This window comes from Triturus cristatus, chromosome 8, assembly GCF_964204655.1.
Source record: "Triturus cristatus chromosome 8, aTriCri1.1, whole genome shotgun sequence".
NCBI classification, from domain to species: Eukaryota; Metazoa; Chordata; class Amphibia; order Caudata; family Salamandridae; genus Triturus; species Triturus cristatus.
In genome coordinates this window covers 759,112,082-759,139,465 of record NC_140591.1, presented here as the reverse complement: position 1 = coordinate 759,139,465, position 27,384 = coordinate 759,112,082, and the positions used below count along the sequence as shown (strand labels likewise).

At 44.5% G+C, this 27,384-nt stretch overlaps 1 protein-coding gene across 3 annotated transcripts in view; it reads right to left on the bottom strand.

Annotated features, from left to right (window-relative positions):
* Positions 1-326: 326 nt before the first annotated feature.
* Positions 327-27,384, bottom strand: part of WWC3 (WWC family member 3) — a 457,878-nt gene continuing 430,820 nt past the window's right edge. For all 3 annotated transcript variants that reach the window (XM_085622192.1, XM_085622194.1, XM_085622193.1), the window contains 3 exons: positions 23,027-23,260; positions 10,301-10,428; positions 327-1,052 (listed from right to left, as the gene is read on the bottom strand). In XM_085622192.1, coding sequence (XP_085478318.1) covers positions 986-1,052; positions 10,301-10,428; positions 23,027-23,260 — 429 coding nt within the window. In that variant the 3' untranslated portion in view covers positions 327-985. The remainder of the gene's footprint in view (positions 1,053-10,300; positions 10,429-23,026; positions 23,261-27,384) is intronic.

The following is a 27,384-nucleotide window of genomic DNA, read 5'->3' as shown; positions in this document are numbered from 1 at the left end:
CCATTATTTAGTGGCTTCAGTGGAGCAAGCCAGTCAACTTAGACATTTAAATGGAAATTTTAAAATCTGTAGAAAGAGTAACTGCTTTTGAAAATCACAACTGCCTTTGGAACTTGCTCCAGTATTTAGCAAACAAGCAAAAAAGTAAACATAATTGGTCAGAGTATATGTACAATATATACTGATTCAGCTGGTTTCCATCACTAGGTACTATGCAGTGGATACTTACCGCGATAGAAATATGGAACTGTGAAGCAGGCATTACATTTTCCACCGGATATGTACCAGGAAATCAATAATAGATTATTTAAGAACAAAAGACCCAATTCTGCGATATTAAATGTTTTAATCCACGTTAAATGCATTGTTCATGATAATATCTGGATAGTACAGAAACAGTGATAAAGATATAACGTACATATTAAAGGCACATATAAAGATTAAGAAGTTAAAGCTGATAAAAGTGACAGTAAGTACATAGTATTTTCAGATCAGGTATCAGAAACAAAACCAGCCCGACGGTTCCATTCAACTGCATGACAAAATACTGAAGAGCATAATTTCATCTTTACGTCCGTATTTTCCTTCAAGGAAAAAAAGACCTATAAATAAGTTACAATACAGTGAATTTGCCTGAACTCACTTTGTTTCTGCCTTCCAGCCTTTATTTAGTCACATAAAACAGCATAAAAACTGTACACACTCTTGAACAAGATAGTCGATCTTTTATAAAATAAGATGTTTTCAAAGATGTCAATGTCACAACAAGGAAAAACCAAGCCTCGTTGCAGTCACTAGTATAATAAAATATATATTTATATTTATATATATATATGCATAAGTTTTTGTTTATTTTTTTACAAAAAATGTATATTAATTGCGTTTGCGCAAACCATTTGTCTTTTAAAAGTTGACCTTAACTATTCTAATAACTTCATGAAAATACAACAGGCGGATAAATACTTCATGTTTGTAACATAACACGTCACACATCATCAGCTGGCAGAGGAGGTATGTTGATTCTTGGTCTTGTGAAAAATGCCATCTTCTCCCTGGTGAGAGAAAAGAGAAAAAGGACTAAGCATAATCTAAACAGGACTCAGTAAATACAGAGAATGCACTCTGATTGCTTTCACAAATGTTTTTGGGCAAGAGGTGGCTGAAAGTGGTCAGTAGTAAACCAGGATGCTGACCAGTGGTAAGCACATTCTTCCCTAGATTTTTCTTGCATATGTTTCCTCAAAACATTCAATTATATCTTACAAAATGTTATACAAATGTACATTTAGTGAATTTTTGATTTACAATATAATGATCCAACATATATCAGACTTAGAGGAGCCTTATTAATTTTTGAACACTGTTCAAGTACAAAAACATTACTTCAGCCCTTCCTTGCAGGTTAAGAAATCCTATATGAAATGTATGGCAGTCATCAGTCCTTTGAGCAGGAATCCTTTGTGTCCAGGCCAATGACTCCCCGAAAGAAAACATAGGTCTATAAAAGTAAAGGGGACACCTTGCATGGCTGCAGCCTGAGGGGGACTCCATACCCCAGCATTCCTCAGTAAAGCCCAGGAAGAGTGGCTCTAACAGTGACGAAGCACTCTAAGCGCCGGGGGAAGCATGTGCACCGCTGACGCTTGCTGCCTGAGGGGGACTCCATCTCCCCCATCCCTCAATAGAGCCCAGAGAGTTGGGGGGCTCCAACAGTGCCCTTAAGCGCAGGGGGAAACCCTGTGCGTGGGACGCACCCAGGACGTCTGTGCCTGTCGGCGTCTGAAATAGGCTGAGCTGGCCCCCCCCTTTCAGCTTGTGGACTAAGGGCTACCTGATTGCTGGAAATTGAAGGCACAGTCCTTATTTCTGGATTGGCCGATGTAACTGGCTTATTTTTAGCGCAGAGGTTCTTCTATATATTCTGCTCGCTAAATGAGATGGGAAAGTGAAAAGGAAATCCCCCATCGGAGTGGAAGGGTATTATCGATAACAGTCTAGGGTCTATTACTAATTATCTGACAACTGTTATTGGGGCAAACAATTCTGGAATAAGCCTAGTAGAAGGTCAGATCGATACCACCAGGAGGCAATCATTATCCCCAACTTTCAAAATCCACAATATTGTGGACTCAAAGGGGGGGTACCCAGAAATACCCGACAATGCGGACTGCAGCTGAGCAAACCTTAGAGGGAACCCTTGTGTATGGCCGGATCCAAGGGCAGATCATCTATCAGGGGGCTTTACAACTTCAACTTGTTCACGGCAGCCCACGACAACACCACATCAGCCAGCAGCTACAAGAACTCCACTGGCTCCCTGTTGAAAAGAGTGACCTTCAAGCTCCTCATCCACAAATCCCTAAACAACATCCAACCCCAATACCTCAACAAAAGAATCTCCTACTACGCACCCAAAAGAAGCCTCTGGTCCACAGATCTTGCCCTGACCGAAATCCCACGCATCTGCAGTGCCAGAATGGGGGGGTGGGGTAGCCTTCTCCTACATCGCAGACCTGGAACGAGCTCCCCCTTAGCATCAGACGAACCCTCACACTACAAGAATCAGGAAGAGCTTCAAAACGTGGCTCTACGGATGAGAAAGCTGTTCAAACCCCCCCGCGCCTTGAGACCCTTATGGGTGTGTAGTGCGCTTCACAAATCCCTGATTGATTTAACTTCAACCTCACTCAAGCCTGAAAAGAAAAAACTGAATCACTGTACATTATAAGAGGAGAAGGGGGAGTTCAATTTAGCCTGTTAACAAAACAGCGGCATCCAAGCGCACTTGCAAAAAAGTATGCATCTCTGGGGAACCAGGCCATAGGAATTGGCTGACCCGGAATCACGTATAGCAGACTACTGCTGTAAACGTTTTGTTGAGGTGGAAGATGAGCAAAATGAGTTCTGTAATGCTATTTTGCAGAAAGTTAAAGTAACAGATACTAAAGTAGATGGCCTCCAATGTCCAGCCCAACAGTTTAGTAATTCTCAGAATTTTTCGTCTAGTCAAATCTTCTTTGTCTATTCAGCTTCTTCTGTTCCCTCTGTAACATCTTCCATAGCGCCACAACAAGCAAAATTTACAGCCAATCAATTCACTAAAGATGCAACTGATATGACTCCGGCTACAGACAATTTACTCGATAATGACAGACCCAAATCAATTAAAGCTACTGGGGCACTGATGCTTGCTACATATGACTTACTACACCTACCTCCAGAATGTACACCATAAACGTTAATTCTGATTCTACATGCATCAAAGAATGAGGACTTAATTGCTTTAAACACAAAGTTGTTTACTGCCTCAAATCCAATGCAGGGTGGGCTTATGATTTATCACAGGAAGTACTTTCTGTTAGAATTTCCTGGCTAGGTATACATAGGAAGGAATCTCTAGGAGATTGTGCAATTGTTAGTTTTAAAAATCCCAATATAGAGAGATCCCTTTAACAATCTCTGCACAGATTGAACTTTGTCCATGGTTCCTTTAAAGCTCTGCCTTTAGGCTATTTCTTCTACAGACAATATACATCCACAGCAACAAACGCTAAATCTCCCAGGGCTCATAAATCTTGAAACAAGGAACACTTTTGAGAGTTTATCAACCCTCGATAGAGAGGACTGACTTGCCCTAAATACTGTACCTAATTCTTGTGAGGAACAATGCACCATGAGGGAGACCACTATACATCAAACCACATTACGGTTACCCACAAGAGGGCCTGTCTGTAACTCTTCAACAGCCAATGAATGAGTCAAGGTGCTCTTGTGGAATCTTGCAGGTATTCGAACAAAACTCAGTAACCCGGACTGTTTAGCAGCTATTACTGGGGATTAAAAAGCAATATGTGTACAGGAAACTTGGATTCATGATGCCTTTAAAATAAATTGCTAATTCTATATGCACAGTCCGGCTATCCTGCCACTTGCTGGTAGAGCAAAAGAGGGTCTAGTGACATCAGCGTCAGTTTAATTAACAAAGCTTATTGTGAAGGAATTGTGTACCACTCCATTCTATCAAATTACGCTTTTAAAGATTCCCTATTTCTTTGATATTTTGATGATCAATTATTATTATAACCTTTTTGATGACTATTCTATTAGGGTTATTGATAATTTAGAAGAATATATAGTAAATAATCATAACAAATACAAAGAACACAAGTCCTATTTTTATGGGTTGGGGATTTTAATCTATGTGTGTACCACAGGTATTATCGCGTCTTGTGGTTTAACTAATCTAGAGAGGAACTGGACTCATTTTAAGCATGTCCCATATGGGGAGGGTTTAAATGAGATTATAACCTCCAGAAATGTGGATTTTTCAAGGGAATATATATTTTTAGAGACTTCCTGTGCTCTCATTTTGAAGGAAATGGAAACACTACCGATATTGATTACTTTTTTTTAAATCTCTTGACCTGGTGCCCTTACTACGAGATGATCATTTTGTATCTAGCTGCATCAGTGATCATAATACCCTCTTTGCTTCCTTGGGTGTGAATTTAAAGGATAATCCTAGTGGAGTAGTGGGCCAGGGAACAGTATATACAGCAAATAAAGGAATTAGAATCAAATGGGAGAATGTAGACAAGGAACATTTCCTGGAAGACTTTATTAGGGACCATCAGCCTGACTTTAGGGGAATGACTACCCATGACGAGGCCCCGCAGAATATCAGAGGCCTTTAATTCGGGTTGTCCTGCAATTTCCCCTAGGCTGCTCATAAATAAACCAGCAAAATATAAATGCACACAGGACTGGTTTAATCATGCTTATACAGCTTCACTCAAACAATTAAAATTAGCACTCTAAAGAAAAGGATGACATACACTAAATGAAATGCTAGGAGGGCTTATAAGGAAATCTTGAATAAAAGGAAAGCCTAAATTAGAGCTAAAGTCAGGGAGGATTTAGGGAAGGCTAGGAACTTAAAGGAAACTGCAGCTTTTCAGAGAGTTGTTGATCATTCTATTTTGTCCGGCTATCAAAAACCTGCAATTGAATCTCTCATTCCAGTTCAGACATGGGTCGATCATTCTTCCAGTTCTTTGATCCTGTCAAATATAAACTCAAGTCCCTCATTAATGTGGAATCATCTTGCAATCCTGAGGACCCTATTATCACTGAGTAGGTCCATATGCGTAACGTCATTCACGCAATCAAGGCAATCCCTTCAGCAGAAGCCCTAGGCCCAGATGGAATTCCTATGGACATATGTAAGGAAAACAGTCCTCTTTGGGCCCCTGTGCTCACCAATATCTTAAGAGCTGCTATAATAGGGTAGGTATTAAGTGAGCAGATGGAAGGAGGCAGTGATGGATCAGATTTTTCAAAAAGGGAACAGGAATCTCCCAAGCCGTTACTGGTCTCTCTCTCTTTTAGGTCGCTTGATTACGATCTTTGTAAAGAATCTTATTTTCCAAATTGGAAACTTTAGTGGAGGAGAAACAGATTTTAACCAGGCTACATTACGACTTCCACCGCACAGTAGAGCACCTAATCCTAGCGAAGTATATGAAGGCCAGGAAAGGATCTGGTAATTTAGTTTTTATGGACCTCTCCTGTGACTTTGACTTAGTTAATCAATCCAAACTCTGTGCCATTTTGGAGAAGGAAGGGTTTTATCTAGCCATTACTGACTTGCTCTGCCGAATGACTCAGGATACCACAGCAAGACCAAGATATGAAATAAACAGCGAACACTCCCCAAGAATAAGGTCGACATTCAAAGCTCCTTAGGGGTGTGTGCTGGCCCCATTGCTTTTTCTGTTGTATATAAATGGGTTAGATAAGCATCTCTGTCAAGCTGGTAAAGATGTGTCACAACTGGGGAACAATTTAGTCCCAGTCTTGCTATATGCGGATGATGCGGTTCTAATTTCATGAACCAGAGCCTACAAAAACAAGAAACTTCCAACTGGGTGGGATGGAGATAGCCAAAGTACAAAAGTTCACATACTTGGGCATCGCCCTGGCCTCTCTTATGAACTGGGAATCTCTACTTAGAACTAGGGCTTTTCAATTACAGAGATCCATAGAATCTATTTTTAACTTACAAGAACATTGGGCCATAAACCAGTGAAGGTGGTTATTAAAATTGACAAAAGCAAGTGGTGGCTATAGTGAGCTATGGGGCAGGGGATTGGGGCAATAAAGCAGCAGAGTGGCTATAAAAGGGTTGAAAATGAGTTTCTATGTAGACTACTGGCAGTGCCAAAATCTACTCAGTCTTTTATGAGTCACTCTGAAACAGGGCTGGATTTTATGATAGACAACACATTTGTAGCCCTTTGTTACTATGACTAAGGATTCACCAGGGAAATTCTATCAGATTATCTTGCATTGGATAATGTCTTGGATATTCTCTGGTTCACATATGTAAAATCGGTTTTTACTAGCTTGGGCACTCCAGAGTTCTTTGGCCTTGTGCTTATCTGTCATACAGCTATTTTTTTAACCTCTTCCATGCTCATGACGTCTCCCGGCCGTCATGAGTCACGATGGGTGTGTGCGGACGACGGCCGGAAGACGTCGTGACCACGCCCACGAATGGAATGTCCAGCACTGCGGCAGCGCTGCGGTGGAACTTGCGCCGCAGCGAAGAGGTTAATACTCCCTGATTCTCATGGATTGTACTCTGAATGTATTATTTTTCTGCTTTTGCTGTATAAAAAAACATTAATTTACCACTTTTAGCCCTGTATTTGGAAGTATGCTTTTCTTTTTACTTTGTCTGTGCTTTTATGGCTATTTAAAGCAAAAAACAGAACAATACTAAATATCTGGTCAAGAAAAGCTGATTTCCCAGGACCTAACCCAGGGACTGTATTATGAGAAGTGCCCCGGGGCACAATTGGCATGTGCACCCACTTTCTGCGCCAGGAGAACTTTGGTATTAAAAAACGGGGATGGAAACACTTGTATGGACCCTTCTGCAATGCAGATAGTGTTAACGCTTTCCTAAGGATGTGCTTCCCTCCTTTGCATAGGGGGTGACTCTATGCAAATGAGGGAAACACTTTACGTAAGTGCCCATGCTGTACTACGGGCGCAGAGGTAAAGAGTCTGTCAGGAGGCACACTGACTGTGTGCCAGAGGAGTTGGTGCACAGTCAGTGCACCCCCGGAAGGCGGCCCCCTGGAGGGGAAGGTGGTGTCCACGGACCCCTGCAGAAGGATCTCTGCCTCCGTTTACAGTTCGGGGCAGGTGCCACCTGCATTCAGAAAGATGGACGAGCTGCTTCAAACAGTCTGTCCGCCTTTCACTAATGTGCTGTCCATAGGGCAGCACAAGTTCTTGGCTGTCCCTGGGGACAGCACCGTATCAGTAATAGGGCACATTGTCCCTGTTAACATCCGGCAAAGGTGCACCCCAAGAAAACAGACAGTGCACCCGTAGCATTATACAGCTCGTTGGTAAAGCAGATTTGAGATCTCTGGGTAACCAGATAAAGCAGATTTTATTACTGTGGATCTACTCCCCCAGCATCTTATCTACTTCCAGGGTTGATTCTGCAACAAGTTTGTAATGAAACCTTCTGACAAATCGAGTAGAACTACAAAATGTCCCAATATTTTGATTTTTTATTGTTTGTCGAATAACATGGCGAAAGATGATCAACTCTCCAATTGTGTTCAAAGGTTATGCAAGATATATGTTAACAGTTGCCCAAAAGACCCCTGAAGTTCCCCTTTATATTGATATAATAACAGAGCACTTCTGTCATCAAGGCTGGGCATGCTATGTTATGCTGGGGTTTCTAGTTATAGAAAAAACACCACCAGATCATTTAATTTAGATACAGATTTGCAGAGGACTTTCAGTATGTATAAGGAGTGTAGAATTATTAGACCTCCCTTAAATAAAAGATTATATATGATTGCTATTCTGACAGGGCACTGCTATTCCACGCTGCTGCTGACTGCCACAGTGAATGGCACCTTGCACAATAGAAGCTTTAAATGACATTTTAGAATTTGTACAAAGGTGTTACCATCATTCTGGATAATATTACGCTGAGGTCCCAAACTGAGGGGCATCGTTTTCTTTAACCCTTCCACAAAGGCATGGACCTGTGGGATCTTAAATAGAAAAACTGTTCTTGTGCTCCGCCTAGTCACCATTAGATCAGAACTATGCTGCACACCTGCATGCTCAATGCAATAAACGTGATAATGTGTGGGATCTAGCAAAGTAAAGGAGATTATCATGCTTTAAGCATGGCAACATGACTCCACTGGCCTTCAATGAACAGCTTTACCCAGGTGATAATCCTCTGCCTTCCCACCATATCTTAATGCACTTGTGAAATGCAGTTAAAGTTCACCGTCTCAGTGGCAATGCAAGAAACTGAGTATCTTAGTGTGGGATTCTGCTCAACGGTATTCACTGCGGACTGTGACATCAAGTTTACGCTGTTCTCTGAATGGTAGCATTAAAAAGCTGGTAGATCATGGCAGAAAGGGACATGATGGAGTCATGGCTTTGTCAAACAGTAATAAGTAACAAGTTAATAAGTGAGGAAACCACACCAATGCATTCAGGGTTATTGCACAATAAAATACACAACAAAGTACATATTAAAAACAAAGTGCACATCAATGATAGGAATCAACATACATTAACAGTCCATCCTAAATCAGAATTAGGGATATGATCCTATTATGAAGTATGTTTCGATTCCATAACAAAGTAAAAATATTTCTTTAAAAACGATTTCCTCACTTATTAACTTGTTACTTATTATATTGAATTAATGAATAAACATTTACATATTTGATTGGTTGTCTATTGTGACAAGCTCCTGGTGTCTGAGTGAAAAGTGAGAATTTGGTGTGTGATTTAGGTTTCCCAAAGGGATTCATTTGTTAGACATAGTTTATGGCATCAAATACATAGGATTTCAGCTCAACAACCTAAAGGTCTAGGTAGGACGAAGAAAGACTTTGTGGATGTTAATGACAATAGTGTATAAGAGTGAAGATCAGTGCTTAATTTGAGTCAACTTACTGGTGCTTGGCATGGCACTTAATTCTCAACACAAGCAGTTATGACAGTGTGCCTACCACCTGGCGCTGTTTGTCTAATTTTGAGTTGAGCACAACAAAAGAGTGTTTAATTATTTACTATACATTAAAATGTAATAACACTGGATGCCCAGACCATTCTTATCGCTTTGGGTGGTCTGGAATTGTCTTGAATTGCCAGTCTTGCAGGCGTGATGGTTAGTAACTGTGTTGGTACTGGCAGGGGTGGTGCAAGCTGCAGAGTCCTTCTGAGTGGCCCTGGGACTTACTTTTTTACTAATTAAGCACTGGTTGAGACACAATTCCAGACAGAGGCGTGCAATCTTGTGTCATGAAAGTGACCATCTTTCTGCAGAGCAGTTGTAAGAGCTGCAGTCTTGCTCATCAGATCCAGTACTTTCACAACCTCCTCAAACTTGAAGCAACCATCAGTGTCCTGACTTCTTGTGTGGTCCTCTCTGTACTAAGCTTGGCAAATTGGGATTATTATCCTTCAGTTCTGGCCAAAGCTAAATATTTTCTAAATTGGACTTGTCCATCACCAGAGTCTTTGGTGTCACTGGAGGCAGAACTAGAAAGCAGTGTTCCATCTCAGTGGAAAGTTGACTAGGTTATAAAAACGAGTAGCAGGTTTATGCAGCCTGTACCCGGAAGAAAAGAACTCCAGAACAACCTTGTCTCGGTCTTTGGTATGGAACCTCCTTTGACGCCCAGTTTCAGGCTGCATGTAAAAAATGTTTTCCATGGTCAATAAATGCAGGTTGGTTACAGCCATCTGAGACTTCAACTGTAAAAAAATGGAGGACAAGGGAAGGAGAAGGCTAGCATACAACTGCAAGTAGCATAATCCAATCATAGGCTTTCCTTAGAGATAATCTCCCATAGTTATTTTTCAAATGTTTAATCATAGCCCAGATTTACCGTAGAGAAACTACAAAATCTATAGCGAAAACCCTACAACACTAGAGCAGCGAGAAAGACATCTGCATTTGTAGAATTTGCCATTGGTTTGCCTGACAAAACATTATGTAATTGACAGTTTACATTAGGACCCTCAGTTCCTGCTTGCACCTCAATTCAGGGGGCGACATTCCACTACGACCACGTAAGGTTACCCTGGCAAATAGACAGCAACAGGAAAGGTATTGTTTCTGCTGCACCTTGTAGAGGTTGCTGTTTCACAGTCAAGTGTCATATCATTAAGAAGTGGTTTAATGAGAACAAATCAGTGTCCAGCTTTGATTACAATGGAGTGTACGCCCACTTACCTAAAGGTCTGCACCTGAACAGGCTCCTTCTGATTTTGCCCACGCAGCTGGTATACCTCTTTGGATGCTTTCTTAAGCATTTTTTCAGCTGCATGTTCTTGACATTGCTCGAGTTTGGTCTGTCTTGTCTAATGAGAAAAAAAGAATACAAACATATAGTGAACTGAGAACTCAATCAAATTTCTAATCATCCTGAACGTTCATGGAGCAAGTATAGAAATGTGGTCTGTGATAGTTTTTCTCCCCCTACTCTCTTATGGGACTAACAACCCAGCACTAAGATCCCAAAAATGAGGATAAAAACTTGAATAGCGCAGGAAACTTGAACCACAAAAAGATTGTGCACAAACAAAAAGAAACTAATATAACGGAAATTCAAGTTAACCAGAATAGTCACCACATTATATAAATTTGTAAGGGTACATAGGTGTAGGAGTGGCAAGGAAAGCAAAGTAGGGATGCGACCAGTGAGAAACTTGCATAGGGTGGCTACAGTGAGATAAAGGACTGAGATTATGAGAGATGGCGTAGCTAGGGACAGAAAAAAGAAATTGGCAAATCCAGAAGTCAGACCTTCAAAAAGAACAAGCATCGGCAAGTCTAGTTCTTGGCTAGTTGACCTATTGATTTTGCCAATAATTTGTGCTGATGCTGCTCAGCATATGGAAACAGCTAAATGCTTATACTGTGCAGCATCGTGAAAAAAAAAAAGAGCTGCACCGATGTGACTATAACACTGGTGTATATATCATGACGAATGGGTGCCCATGTAACCACGCATCGCCAGCATCAGGAAGAGGGCGCTATTTTCTTAGATTTGCTTTATCTACCTAAGATGAGGGGCGTAACATGGGAAAATATGAATTTCACCTATTTAAAAAACTCAGATCCTCTACTATAACGGTTGAAGAAATGCAAGCCCTCAATATCTAACCTAAAACACGTTTACATACACATCAACCAAGGGGAGAAAAAGGACCGTAATCAACTTCAAAAGACCACTCGTTTCACCCTTTACTGAAAGGCTTTAATATACTTACTATATATTCTTTTTACAAAATATTTCATTTTGTATTAAGTGTTGTACAGTGATGGAAAGATTTATTGTTGCAAAAAAGTGAAAGGAAGACACACCAAAAAGCTACTAAAAGTATTGAAAGGAATATGCTACTTACCAGTATGCATCTGTTCTTGGCATGTAGAGCTGCAGATCTATACACTTTTGCATAGATCGCCATCTGGTGTTGGGCCCGGATGTTTGCAGTTTGTTTTTCTTCTTGGACAGTCTTTGGAAGTCACGAGTTCGGTGACTCCTCCTTCGGTCCGTACTGCGCATGGGCTTCGGCTCCATCCTCAGATTGTTTTACGCCAGCAGGGAAAAGATGGAGCGTAGTGATAATAGTAAGAAACCCATGTGTGTTGTATCTAAATAAGATAGACTGGAACGGATACAGGTAGCCGGGGAGGCGGGTGGGCGTGTATAGATCTGCAGCTCTACATGCCAAGAACAGATGCATACTGGTAAGTAGCATATTCCGTTCGAGGCATATGAGCTGCAGATTATACACTTTTGCATAGATTATATAGCAGTACCCAGCCCTAGCGGCGACCACCGGTATCCGTTGCAGTGGTTTGAAATAGTGTCTTTAGTACAGCCTGGCCCACACTAGCTTGTTGTTTGGAGTGCACGTCTACACAGTAATGTTTTGTGAAGGTGTGCGGTGTTGACCATGTGGCTGCTTTGCAGATGTCATCTAAGGGTATGTTCCCTAGAAAAGTCATAGAAGCCCCTATCTTTCTTGTAGAGTGGGCTTTAGGTGGAACAGATAATGTTCTTTTTGCTTTGTGATAGCACATTTGTATGCACTTTACAATCCACCTAGCTATCCCTGATTTAGAGATGGGGTTGCCTTTATGCAGTGGAGAGAAGGAGACAAACAATTGTTTAGTCTTTCTGAAAGGTTGCGTTCTTTGTATGTAGTACAGTAAAGCCCTTTTAACATCAAGTGTATGTAGAGCCCTTTCCGCAACAGATTGAGGTTGCAAGTAAAAAACCGGTAATTCCACCGATTGATTAAGATGGAAGGGGGAAATGACCTTGGGCAGAAATTTTGGATTTGTGCGAAGTATCACCTTGCTGTGATGTATCTGTAAAAAGGGTTCTGGTATAGTGAACGCTTGTAGCTCACTAACCCTTCTAAGGGAAGTGATAGCTACGAGGAAAGCTGTTTTCCAAGTGAGGAACTGTAGCTCACATTTATGCATTGGTTCGAAAGGCGGACCCATTAGCCTTGTAAGAACTACGTTTAGATTCCATACAGGGGAAGGTGGTGCCCTGGGTGGAATTACTCGTTTAAGGCCTTCCATAAAGGCTTTAATAGCAGGCACTCTGAACAGTGATAAATGCTGTCTGTTTTGTAGGTAAGCAGCAATTGCTGCTAGGTGTAGACGTATGGATGAATATGCCAGGTTACACCTTTGAAGATGGAGCAGATTGCATATGATGTGCTGTATGGATGCATCTAAAGGGTTGATTGTATTGTTACGGCAGTAAACAACAAATCTATTCCACTTTGCAGCATAGCATGCTCGATTGGTAGGACGTCTGGCTTCCTTGATAATGTTCATGCAATCAGGGGGAAGATTAAGGTATCCAAATTCTAAGATTTCAGGAGCCAGATCGCAAGGTTGAGCTGAGCTGGGTCCAGGTGCCTGATTTCTCCATGGTTCTGGGTTAGGAGGCATGGGGACAGGTGCAGTTTTTGATGTGGTACCACAGATAGCTGTAGTAGTGTGGTGTACCACGGCTGCCTGGCCCATGTTGGAGCTACCAGAATGAGTCTGAGGGAGTGCTGTTGTAGCTTCCTTACCACTAATGGAATTAGCGGGAGAGGTGGAAAGGCGTATGCAAATTTGCCTGACCAGTTCATCCATATCGCATTGCCTTTGGACAATGGGTGTGGGTATCTGGCGGCGAAGCTTGGGCATTTTTTGTTTTCGTGGGTGGCGAAGAGGTCTATCTGAGGATGCCCCCACTTGTGGAAGAATGGGTGAAGAACTTGTGGATGCAGTTCCCATTCATGCATTTGCTGCGTTTGTCTGCTGAGCAGATCTGCCATGGTGTTTTGTATGCCTGGGACGTGTTGTGCCAGGAGAAAGATTTTTTGTGGAATTGCCCATCTCCATATGCTCTGTGCTAAGCGGGAGAGCTGGGGAGAGTGTGTCCCCCCCTGTTTTTGAATATAATACATTGCAGTCATATTGTCTGTGCGAATTAGGACTTCTTTGGCTGAAATTTGTTTCTGAAACGATTTCAAGGCTAGAAAGATCGCCAATAGCTCCAGATGGTTGATGTGGAGTAACCTCTGTTGTGGCGTCCATAGACCTTGCACTGTGAGGTGTAATAGACGCGCTCCCCAGCTGGAGAGCGATGCGTCCGTTGTTAGAATCACCTGAGGAACCGGGTCCAGGAACGGTCGCCCTTTGGAAAGGTTTGTGGTGTTCCACCACTGTAGAGATCGATGAGTGCGGCCATCCACCAACACCAGATCCGTCAGCTGACCCTGGGCCTGGTTCCACTGGCGTGCTAGGCACTCTTGGAGTAGACACATGTAAAGTCTTGCATGAGGCACTATGAAAATGCAAGACGCCATCATCCCTATTAGTTTCATGAACACTCTTGGTGGGAGAGAGTGCTGAAGAAGGAACTTTTGGCGCAGGGCTTGCATGCTTGCGATCCTGGCTGAGTTGGGATAGGCTATAGCTTTTGAGGTGTCTATAGGGGCACCGAGGTATTGCTTTGTGTGAGACGGTACCAAGTGGGACTTTTGGTGATTCACCGTAAAGCCTAGCTGGTGGAGTAGTTGTATGGTAGTGTTTGTATTTTGTACACACTGGTGGTAGGACGCGGCTTTTATGAGCCAGTCGTCCAGGTAGGGGAAGACGTGAATGTTTGGTCTTCGGAGGTGTGCTACCACTACTGCCAGGCATTTGGTAAACACCCGTGGTGCGGTTGTGACCCCGAAGGGGAGAACCTTGAACTGATAATGTTGGCCGTCTACCACAAATCGGAGGTACTTTCTGTGAGCAGGGTGTATTGGGATATGAAAGTATGCGTCTTTCAGGTCCAGTGTAGTGAGAAAGTCGCCCTGACGGAGGAGTGGGAGAACTTGCTGAAGAGTTACCATATGAAAATGGTCTGAATGGATGTATGCATTTAGAGGCCGGAGGTCTAGAATGGGCCGTAGGGTCTCGTCTTTCTTCGGTATGAGAAAGTACAGAGTAGACCCCTAGATTTTGCTGATCGACGGGTACCTGCTCTATCGCATGTTTTTGCAGGAGGGAGAGTACCTCTTGTTTCAGAAGTGTGGTATGTTCTTGTGACATCGCACAGTGTCTGGGTGGAATATTTGGGGGGGTAGAAGTTAGTTCGAGACAGTACCCTGACCGAATAATTTGGGTTACCCATTTGTCTGTTATGGCCTCCCAGGTTTGAAGGAAGTGTTGTAGTCTGCCCCCGACCGGAGTGGAATGGTCTGGGGGGAGCGGGGGAAAGTCATTGTGCGGGCGGTGTGGCAGAACGGGCGGTGTTGGTTTTGCCCCTGCCTTTATTATTGTTTCCACGATATCCACCTCTTTGGTAGCCCTTTGAGAAGGTATTTTGAGGAGGGGACTTGTAGGAAGTGGAGGCGTTATCGGAAGAGTAACCTCTGCCAGAGCCTCGAAAGGAGGAACGGCGAAAGGAGCGTCTAGGGGTTTGTGTTTGCAGGGCTCCCATAGACTTCGCCGTGTCTGTATCCTTCTTCATTTTTTCCAGGGCTTCGTCTACTTTTGGGCCAAATAAGTGTTGTTGGTCAAAAGGGTGGTTTAAGATAGATGCTTGGACCTCTGGTTTAAAGCCTGAAATTCTGAGCCAGGCGTGACGGCGAAGCAGGACACTGGTGTTTATAGCCCTGGACGCCGTGTCTGCTGCGTCAAGTGCACATTTAATAGAGGTGTTGGTAATGATCTTTCCCTCTTGTATTAGCTCATGAGCTTTATTCTTATATTTCTCCGGGAGATGCTGCATGAGAGCCTCCAGCTCATCATAGTGCGCTCTATCGTACCTTGCTAGCAGTGCCTGCGTGTTGGCGATGCGCCACATATTGGCAGCTTGCGAGGCAGTGCGTTTGCCGGACGCATCTAAAAGCTTGGACTCCTTATCAGGTGGTGGAGCCTCACCAGATGACAGAGTTGGAGCGCTTCCTAGCTGTGGAAACCACTAGTGAGTCTAGGGGCGCAGGTCCTTTAATATAGACAGGATCCGTGGGGGCTGCCTTGTACTTCTTTTCTATTCTGGGGTTTAAGACCTTAGCTCTAACGGGGTCTTTGAAAACCTCTGTGGCATGCTTGGTCACCCCTTTAAGCATGGGTAATATAGCGGTGGATTTATCTGCTATGTCAAATGTGTCAAGTAGGAGGTCTTCCTCAACTGGATCACTGTGTAATTCCACCCCATGGTAATGTGCCGCCCGTTGTAAGAGGTGGTGGAACCCCAGGGAGTCCTCTGGTGGAGACGGCCTCGATGGATAGAGATCATCCTGAGGCACATCTGGGACATGGGTCAGGTGTTCCCGGAGGAGTGGGGTCCTGCGGGGCATCTGTGGGATCATAGAATGGATCTCCGTGGTCATCAGGGTCCGGAGACGGGGTTGGAGACCGATGAGGCAAGGGTGGAGAAGGTGGGGGCGGAGATGGAGGGGGTGGAGGAGGGGGAGCAGGTGGAGGAGGAGTTGGAGGTGGTGGGGAGGGTACTCTGAACGGGGATGTGGCAGAGTCCTTCCGTTTTGGTGGTGGAGGAGGAGTTGGCTTGTCCAAAAGTCTTTTCTTGGAAGACAAAGTTAAATGTCCAGTCCTGGGATCCTTAGTTAAAGTCTTTTGAAGAGGATCCGGTGTGAAAAGCTCCTCCGGCACCGATTCCTCCGTCGGTGCCGATGTTTTCGGAACCGAAGGCTTCGTCGGTTTATCCGCGCCGTGTTTTCTCGGGGTGTCCGATCTTTTGGTCGGCGCCGAGGCAGGCTTCGACACGGAAGCGTCGGTGCCGAGGGATTTGTGTTTGGTCGGCACCGAGGGGCCAGGTTTCTACACCGATGGCTTCGGAACGGAACTTGTTTTCTTCGGCGCCGAAGAATGTTTGTCGGCTCCACTAGGAGGCTGGCTCGAGCCCAAGCCGCCAGGAGACTTGTGATGCTATTTCACCGGGCCCGAGGGTGGGGTGATGGAAGCAGTATGCTTGGCTTTCCCTAGGCCCGGAGGCGAAGGGGTAACCGGAGTCTCTGATCGGTGTGGGCGCGGGAGGGGGAGGGGGTAGAGTACTCACGACCCTCTGCGCCGGTGTGATCTCCTCCACGTCGGAGTCGTCGGCCTCGGAAGCGCTGACGACATCTTCCTCCCGCTCGGTGTGCAGCTGTCCCGAAGCTCTGGTGTCTTCTCAGAAGATGTCAGGTGGAGCAGAGGTTGATGAGTGCGCCATGGTGCGTCGAACTCGTCGATCCCGAATAGTCTTTTTCGATCGAAAAGACTTGCAGGTGGGGCAGTCTCGGGCCTCATGTTCGGGAGAGAGGCAGAGGTTGCACACCTGATGAAGGTCGGTGTGGGGAAATTTAGACCCACATTTTGGGCACTTCTTGAAGGGAGTCCTTTCCATCGGCCGAGACCGGAGTCGAGGTAGGCCCGAAGGCCGCTGCCTGGAATCGAGGAAGTGCCGAAGAGAGAGATGAAGAAGTCGATTCCGTCTAAAAAATCTCGATGGATGAGGATTTTTCGTCGAAGGTCGAACTGGAAAGGTTCGAAGCCGAAGCACGAAGTATTACATCCGAGCCCGATGGCGGAAAAAAACAATCTGAGGATGGAGCCGAAGCCCATGCGCAGTACGGACCGAAGGAGGAGTCACCGAACTCGTGACTTCCAAAGACTGTCCAAGAAGAAAAACAAACTGCAAACATCCGGGCCCAACACCAGATGGCGATCTATGCAAAAGTGTATAATCTGCAGCTCATATGCCTCGAACAAACTATTCTGAATCAATATTTTTTGTAACCCAGACATGACACTCGGTAGGAGCAAGGACAGGTGTATTTGCTAGTTTCTTATGGAGGAGGCATCAAGGGATGTTTATTTGCCTGACTGGTGTAAGGAGGAAGCAAAGGTGTGTTTGAGGGTACAATGAAGGGGGGTGGTGTGGGGGGGGGGGTTCTTCCTTATCTAAGAAAAAAGCACTGTTAAAGGGATGAGTATTTTCAAACAGCAATAACAACAATCACCAATGCAGACGTTGTACAGAAGTCAGTCAAAGGATTAGATAATGCTTCTGGCGTATGGCCTGAATTCTGAGTGTGTCTGTTCGGTGCATGTAATAGTGCGTCGGTGTCTGTGCTTTGGGACCCACAATGATCTCTACCATTTCAGGTTGTGAGTCACTGTTTCTTGCAGTAATCACCTGTCTTGCTCAGTTACTCTGCTTTTGTAATGCTCTCCCCCACTGTCCAAGGAAATAAGAGTGTGCCATCATTATTCCATATTTTCTATCAATTTGTACCTGCTGGGATGAACCCTTCTCTGGTTTATCATGAAGGAAAGGGGTATTACTTTAATAACCCTTCCATCGCTCATTGAGTTTCTTGCTGCCAACACCCCTCTGTTTCCACCTGTCTTGACAATGGCTATTGCAACCTATCAGAATCACTGTTCTCCCCCTCACTGTGTGCTCCCACCTCTCCATATTCAAGCCTCATTTAAAAATCCTTTGCAAAGCCAATAGGTCTGCACTGGCAAAGCCAAAGGGTGAGGTCGAAAGGCTTTCCCAATGCTGGTTTTGTTAACTGCCTGTGGCTCTGCCTCTATTTCTCCGTCCTTATAGTCACCTTAGTGTAGATTATTGCCTCCTTTTACGACGACCCATTTATGCGTTGTTTCATATTTATTTTGTGTATCATCCCTCCTTTTATGTGTCACAATCTGTGAGCCTCTAACCCTCATTCCATCTCTGCCTTTAGTCCCCTTTTGCTTGTTATCATCCCTGATGACTGAAAAACCTAAGAGCCGGCCTACTAACTGGGCAGCAAAAAGCAGATCGACGTAAATGCTTTCCCCAATCACAACCACCGCTAGTTACAGACCTTATATCCCATTCTATTGTATGAGAGGCCATATGCTACTAAACAAAAAACAGGGGCCCCACCTACTATATGAAGAATCATATCCCCCACCCAACATCCCCCCAATGCCTTAAAAGGGACAGTAGAGACTGAACCGTTCGAAAACATCCCCTTGGAATAGGAGCACAAGCAACACAAACATGCTTTGCAGCCTGGTTGGAACCTGTCAAGATGGGTCCGGAGAGTTCTACAGCGCAGCAAGCTCAGGCCCCCACCCCCGAGCATACCTCTCCCACTTAGAGGACTCACTTCCAATAAAGTGACAGACACATTTGAGGTTGCATTGGGCGTGTTCAGCAGAATTATTTTTAATAGTCTAAGTTTCAGGGACTAGCCAATAGTCATTTACGAAAGGTTGGTCCTTGTCTGCAACAACAGACGAGCTATGGACGAATGAATGGAATGCACCCAAACTGATTAACAACGGTTCTGACTGATTTACGCATTCTAGTTATCAGGTGGCGCTGTGCGCTAGCGTTGAATCTAGAAGCAGCACTGGGGAGGAGAGGGTGACAGATGTGAAGGGTCGGTGATGATATCAGAAGCGGACTGCTTTCACAGCAGACTGTCACCAATCAAAAAGCAGATGCACAACTGGTTTTTAGGTTACCACAAATATGAAGGCCAGTCATCATGTACCTCACTGCTCTCCAAAACGAGCACAGAATTACAGAGACTACACGTAAACACGAACTTCAATCAATAAAACCCGACCCCAGGCATAAGCCATACACGTCTATTGTGGCGACCTGCTTAAGACGGCAAGCCCATATTCTAACACTGAGCTAGGGGTCGAATGGTATTTATTATGTAGCTCTTATAATGCTGTCAGAGCTCAATTCCAGTAGGTGACAGCACTTTGCATTGGTGTTTATCCCACGGTCAGATGGTTTATTTAACAAACCTAATAATAAAATCCTATTCTTATAACCTAAAGCACTAACAGAACGTTGTCCACTTTGATATGCTTATTCTGAGTTTGAAACCCCATAAAAACCTACTAGAGTAAGTCCTGATTGGTCACCTTTACTACAAGGAAAACACTCCCCCCCCCCCACCCCCCACAAAGAGACTAAGGACCCTTTTTATATACTCTTGTGTCTTTTCCCCATTTATCTCCCCTCTTTCCCCTTCATACAGTTCTATTTCGAAGCTTTGAAATTCTCTATTGATTGTTATTTTCTATGCATAAATATACTAGTAAGTCTCGGTCTGGTATTACTTGTTAGATGGAAAGAGCACCAAGAGCCTTGTGATTAAAGAGCTATAGCACAATCACAAGCTAAGACCACCGGAGAAGCAGGTGCTCAAGAGCAGTATCCCACTGAAGAGCAATAGTACTGGCTGATGTGAGACACTAGAGCTAAACAGAACCCACACATCACCCTGCAGAGTAACCACAGGACCCGTGAAAAGGGCCCACACAACCAACTTTCCTGAGAATGTGTCCTATAGCCACCAACATGACTGACGACTTTGGAAGGAAGAGGCTTGGCAAGTAGAGGATCAGGGTGGTTTCAAGACCAGTCTTGTTCTTCTGGCATGCAAACAACCTGGTGTAAAACCCATAGTTTGCTCACTTCGACGGCACACTTTTGAAGGGCCGATTCATCTGCAGTTTCTTTAACTGCGACAAGCACCATTAAGATAATGGATGGAGGAAGGATCAACGAGATGGATGCAATAGGGCACAGAAAGCCAGAACCTGTGAACAAATGATAACAGGTCTCCGGTAATGGCTATGGAGGCTGCCGTAAGCAGGGAATTTGCCCTCAACCTGTGAAACATGACCATGAAGGTAAAGTCAGAGCTATCTCTTTTGCTAACTGTACAAGGTAGAGATATATACATTTTTTTAAAGACCTTCTGCTACTCCCACCTCTGGACACTGGCAGAGCAGCCATGATGGGTTCTGCAGTTGTTAAAGCCGCAGAACAATTGTAATGAGTGAGAACTGACTTTGTATAAAGGTACAGGTCTAATGTGTGATACAAAACATGCTCAAACGTTTGTTGACTGCTGACAATCCTAGCTTGTCAATGAACATTCAGAAGCTAAGGCTTCAAGGCAAGCTTAAAGTCACAGCTGATGAATGTCCTTGGCTTGTACTGCTTGCTTCGAAACTGCCTCTGCAAAGGGTTCCTTCTTGTCAGTAGGGGCTTGGTACCCTAAGAGAGGAAGAACGTCAGAAAGGAATGTCCCAAGATGGCCATCAAAGTGTCATATCCCAGGTAGCAGAGTTAAAAGGCCCAAGGAAAGAACTTAACAAGACAAATACTGTTCTAAATAATTCAGGGACCTCAGAAAAATCTTTCTTGCTGATGCAATTCACTAGCGAAGGATCTACATTGACTTGGCACAGATAGCAACCCTAAAATAATGTTCTGTTGATAGTTTCAAGGAACTTCATATCCTTTAGTGAGTTAAAGCAGAGGACAAAACCTTTTGCTCTGGATAAGAGCTGCATTGACTGCCTACTCAACCAGCAAATTACAACAAGCATTGGAATAGCCAATAGGTCTCGCTTTTGGGACCTTATAAGTATTTAGTTATGCAACTGTTGCATGGCTAAACACTTATAAGGTCCCAAAGCCGAGACCTATTGGCTATGCCAAGGCTTGTTGTAACTGTTTGTTGTTACTACGTTCAACACGTTCTAGACTGCGTAGTAGAATTTTGAATACTGATTTGCTGGCAGACAATATGGTAGATGTTTTAATCAAGAAACTTGTAATAGATATACGTAATATTAGTGGGTTTTTTCTCTTAGAAAAACAAAAGTGTTTCTCCTTATATTGATAAACGTGCGAAATGTAGTCTCTTTTCTCTCTCTATCAGAGACAGGGGTGTGTGTGCTGTGTAGGTGGCGCCGACGCTTCTTTCGTGTTCACGGATTTGAGTCTCTGGAATTGAGTGGTATTGAGTCGCTTTACAGAATCCCGTTTGCAGTGCTAGAATGCCCAAACATGAAGCTCAACAAGGAAGAGTGTTCAACATGGGAAAGCGAGGCAGGGCTGAGGAGCAAAGGAGAGTTGACACCAGCATCAAAGAGAAGAGCAAGGCGGGAGAGCAGGGGCGAGGTAAAGAGCAGAGAAGAACAAGCCCGGGAGTTGTGGAAGACGCGCGGCCGCGAGTCGCACTCTGTGGTGGGGGAGGAACGTTGAAGCACGCGCTAGGGATAGACAGCTCCTCGTGCTATAAGTAAAACAAGCAGGAAGTGGGATAAGGGAGGGGGTGGCAAATGGTGTGCACTTTCGCGGCCGCTTTGATGTTCTCAGTGGCCGCGCAGCTCACTGAGAACATCAAAGCGGCCGCAAAATGATCACGCAGGCTGCCAAATGGTGTGCGCGCCCGGCGCACATGCACTGTAGTTGGCGGCCTGAAAGCACTAGTTTGCAGTTCCAAATCTCCCATTTACAAAAGCTGTCGCGAGAGCAGCGCTAAAGCGCTGGCTCAGGCGAGACCTAAAAATGGGTGGCCGACAGTTGCAGAGAACTGAACAATAGTCTAATTTCTAGAAAATAGAAAACCCTCCTTAAAACATCTACAGCATTCAGTGGAAATGTTTCAGGAATTGCCAAAAAGATTTAACCCACAAACTAAATAAATATTTTTTTTAAATGGTAAGTTCTATAAAATATATAATGTCACAGAGGGGAAAAAGGAGTAGAAGTGCTTCATAAATTTGTTTAAAAAAATGAGATGACTATAAACAATTTATTGATGATATAGGGTTATCCTGATAATACAGCACATTGCAAGAGGAGACAAGGGCCTAGACTGGCAGAGAAGGTGGGGTAGTTGGTTTATTTCTCTATATTTTCTGACGCTTTAAAAAAGTTCTTATCAGATTAAAACCAAGGAGGAAACCACTGTGGTTAAACCTGTGGACAACCCAGATGAGCATTTACTACAGTTATGGTTTTAGGAACTTAAGCACTACTTTTTCTACTAAAGTTACGGTATTAGGAACTTAAGCACTTCCTTCCTCCTCAGAGAAATACATTGAGCTCCTTTATATACGAGTATGGCCCTGTACTGCATAAAGAAATAGTGTTGAAAACAAACATTAAGCAGGCAACATCTCTGCAGAACTCTAATCTGCAAAAAATAAATGTATTAGGAGGATTATTTTGATCAATTTTGGCAACAAAGAATTTCTAGGTGGAAGATCTCTTGAGGTACTTTCCCAGGAATCCTCATAGGTGCCACAACTGAGCTACAGACTGATATGGTGGAGAAGCGAGAAAGGGGGACAAGAGAAAACAATAGCTAAAGTTGAAGGATACAACACTGGAGTTTACTTTCATGTCATAGTTTACAATTACCAGTGTACAAAGTTCTGAAAACTTACAAAAAATACTTATGTAGCTAAATAAAGATATATTTTTGTAGATAATATGCATGCATAATATTTGAATGTGCATCGCCCATAATGTTGTTCGTTCCATCTACTTACAAGCGTACACCGGGGAACTAAAATTTCAAATGACCAAGGCATGTTTACGCATGGCAAATGAATATCACGTACCTGCCTCTCTGCTTCCTTAAGCAGATTTCGGAAGCGTTCATCCCGAAGGACCCACTGGGGTAACTCAACCTGCCCTCTAAGTTGAACATCCTCCAGGCGTTGCTTTAGCTCCCTCAGAGCATTTATCTCCTCGTTCAGCTGAGTCTGTTTTGTTCTTGATGCCTGGAGATCCAGCTCCAGGTCGAGAGATGTCCGTGTCATCAACTCTGCTAAGGAAGGTCTGCAGCAGGATGGCTGAATACACGAAAAACAAACGGACCACTCATTACATAACAGAAGAATGCATGAAATGGAAGGGGTATGTTAAAAACATAACTTTTGAGGAATAGTCACAGGTGTCGGTACTTGATTGAAAAGCAAGGTGTGGACGTTCAGTAACCAAAAAAAACATACCATCAAGATGAATATAGTTCTTTATTGGTTAACAAATTGTAGCAAAACAATTCATCTTAAACGAACATGTTTGCACCCAGAGTCAACATTTTCATTTGGACGTATCCTCTATAAAAATAATAATTAGCGATGGACAGAAGGCAAATGAAAATTTTTAAAAGAATTTAAGTATGCTTTCTCTGCTCAGGCTCCTTTCACTCCCAAGTCCATCTTACCCATTGCGAAGGACAAAATGCCAGAGAACACATTGTACAACAGCAGACACTGAAGAGAGGTGGCTTACGCCTTCACAATACCTTTGAATATCTAGCCAGTCTTCATTATTCTTGAAAAACTAAATTCCGTCGAGATTGTTGACAAAGTCAAACTTGATAAGCAGAGCTTAGCATTAGCAGTGAAGTGAGTAATCTAGTGTTTTTAACAAGGTCCACTTTGGGACGTGTGATCTATCAGTTTTCCAAAAGGTATGACTGCTTCTCAAAAGGAGACGACAGTATGGCATCAAATTCCACTTCATAAGCACCGAGGTTCAGACTGGTAATGTGTACAGGTAAGTAACAGATAAGTAACAGGAAGCAATAGGAAGAAAGCAACTGTGGCATGTACATGGTATCACCAGGCTTTAATCACTGAAATATAATCATCTAGTATTTGATAGCCTCTGCATTTACTATACTTGCCAATAAAGAGAGAATCTGCTGCTTAATTCAGAGGAAAAACATTGAGACCTTCCAGGTGCAAAACACTATTTCCAGGCTTAAATGTCACTTTGAGAGTAAAAGACATGAACTGTCCGTTACTTAATGTTTTACATAGATCAAACACTGAGGCTCTGTCTGCAGTGGCGCTCACATGACATTAAGAAATTCCAAAACATAAAAGAAATCCAAAAGATCGGGAAAGAATGTATCAAGTAGCAATGTGTCTTCTGTAAAAAAAAAAATATGTATTTTTTTTGTTTTACTTACAAAATTAAAGACATCAAAAACCTGTTAGATATTTGTTGCAAACAGAAACAGTTCAATACAAGTTAAATTATACCCTGAGGTGCCTTGGCATTGCTTCAAATTATTGAGATGTGACAACTAATTAGAGTTCGATTGTAAAGTCTTTAGTTGTTAGAGTATTCTACAGCCTAGAGGCATTTAATATAAAGCTTTTACCGCCCCAAGAAGCAAGCCTGATGTTGGGAACAAAGATGGTATTGGCGCTGAGAGAGTGCAGTTGTCAAGTTGGGCAGTACCAATTGAAACTTTTTTGCAGGTATTCCGGCCTGTTCCATGGAGTGCCTTATTGGTTATGGGTAATACATAAGCCTTGAAAGTAATTCTCTGACTGACAGGCAGCCAGTGAAGCTTGCATAATGCTGGTCTGGCAGATTGATATTTAGGAATTCCCAGTGGCAAACATGCTGCAGTATTCTGGAGGACCTGGAGTTTACTGTGGAAGTGCTATTGAATGTTCAGGTACAGTCCATTACAGTAGTCTAGTTTGGACATTCCTGTTTTCCGTAAAGTCTCTGAAAGGTAGGGGTGAATTTTCTTCACTAGTTTAATTATAAGGAGATGACAGCCTGTACTTGGTCGACGTGTGTCAATTTACTGTCCATTTGAAATCCCAAGTTCTTTACTTTATTTGCCGGTACTGGAAGATTACCTAGATCTTCAGGCCACCAGCTAGGGAACCAAGGAGGTGTCTTTGCCATAGAGGATGACCTTTGTCTTTCCTGAGGTCAGTTTGAGCTCATCCATTCACAGACTGCCACCATACAGTTACTAAATCTAATATTGGTGTTCTCAATGTTACTGGCTATGGAAAAGAAAATCTGTGTGTTGTCGGCATATTATGTAAGAGAGAAGCCAAAGAATTTGATCAGACTAGGCAAAGATGAACTGTACACGTTAACTAACGTAGAGCTCAGAATACCCAGGCCGATTTGTTGGAGGGGAATGTTGGCAGGGCCCTTCGTGGTTTGCGGGGTAGTATGGGGTTTTGGAGCACACCCCCGCTCTCGTGTGCCGGGAGGGTGGCGTTGCTGAAAATGGTGGCGTTGCCACGCCTCCTTTATTTTTTCCGCACACTTCCTATATGGATCCCGGCGTCGTATTTCGCGCGGCTACGAGCACTTTCGACGGGCTTCATTTGGGGTCCGGGAAGGCGGCGGGTGGCGCTGACCACGTTGCGGCGGCCAAGAGCGGAGGGGGGCCTGGCAGCCCCCGATTTTGAATGGTACTATTTGGCGGCCCAGCTTCAGTGGCTCACGCAGGCGGTGGCCCGGGAGTACAGAGGCCCGGAGGGCCCGCAGGACAGGGTGATCCCACGGCATGTGCTGGCCTTTATAGTCCTCCAGCAACGACTAGACCTGACTCAGCTGACCCTGGAGGAGCGTACCCTCCGGCAGTGCTGGAATAGGTGTCAGAGGAGGGCAGCCATAGTCCGCCCGTACGCCCCGGAGATCCCCCTAGGGATGTGTACGGCGCTCCCACATGGGGGTGATTGGTCCGGGCTAGCGAATTGGGAGGAGCTGGGAGTGCAGATGGTAGGGGACCTATTCCGTGAAGGTGTGCTGTTGCCCTTCCAGGACTTGCAGGACGCCTACGGGCTCCCGCGTGGGGACTTCCTGCTTCATGCGGCCCTGGTGGTGAGCCTCCAGAAACATTGGAATATGGGGCTGTCGGAACCGCCGACCGCAGCGGGTTGTCAATATGTAGTGATGGCGGCGGGGACGACCAAGGCCATTTCTTGCCTATATCGGCGATTGTCGACGGAGGGCTTGCACCCTCTGGCCGCCCTGAGGGAAAAGTGGGAAGCGGACCTCGGGAAAGCGATCCCTGAGACCAAGTGGTCCACGCTGGTGCGGAGAGCCTGGAAGGGAACGAGGAACGCACGGTTTCAGTTAGTCCAGTTTTTCACGTTACATAGGGCGTATCTGACGCCGGCCAAGGTCTTGCAATATTTCGGAGGGGCACACTCTCCGTGTCCGCGGTGTGGGGGAGGATTTTCACCACATGTTTTGGGCCTGTTCACAGTTGGGTGACTATTGGGCTGAGGTAGTGGACTGCTTGAATCAGGTGACGGACCGCTCTATTGCCCCGGAGATGGGGGCTTGCTTGTTGCTTTGGTTTCCCCACACCCGTCGCACGAAGGTCACTAGCAAGTTCTATGATTTGGGGTTGATAATGGCCAAGAGAGAATTGACCATGCACTGGAAGTCCCGGGGGGGGCCTAGCTTTTTGCGGTGGAGGGCAGCGTTAGTGAGATGGGCGGGGGCGGAGGGTACGCTCCTGGTGCAGTTGGCTTTTCGGAGAGACGATGAGAAAGCACTAGCGACGGCCAGGGCATGGGAAGCGTTGGTGGTGGAACTCCAGGGGCTGATATCTGAGGTAGGGGAAGGTGGGAGCACGTCGGATAGGCAAGAGGCGGGGGGGGGACTGGGGAGTGAGATAGGAATGGAGGCGGTCCCTGGACACATACAAGAGGCCTGGACAAGAGGGAAGGTCTGCTTGCTCAGGGAGGGGTTGAGCACCCGTACATAATTTACTTGGAAGGGGGAGCACATCGGGGGAGAGGTAGGAGATGGGGGTGCACTGACATGGGGGTGGGGAGGGGAGGGAACGAGTTGGGGTTGGGAGGGACGGTACTTCTCTTGGACACGGGGAATCGCTGAGTAATGAACAGTACTCCTGGGGGGGGATGGGGAAATTGGACAGAACGTTGGATTGTTGATTTGGAAAACAATAAAAATGTTTCAACAAAAAAAAACTAACGTAGAGCTCAGTGAAGACCCCTGTGGGATTCCACAAGGCAAGGAGAAATGGTCCGATTCAAATTCTCTGGATGACACGGATTGTTCTCTCTCACTAAGAAAGAAGCTTAGGAGGGCTAATGCTTTCCTTTTGATTCCTATCTCAACAAGCATTGAAAATGCAATAGGGCTCGCATTTGATTAAGTTAAAGCCATTTGC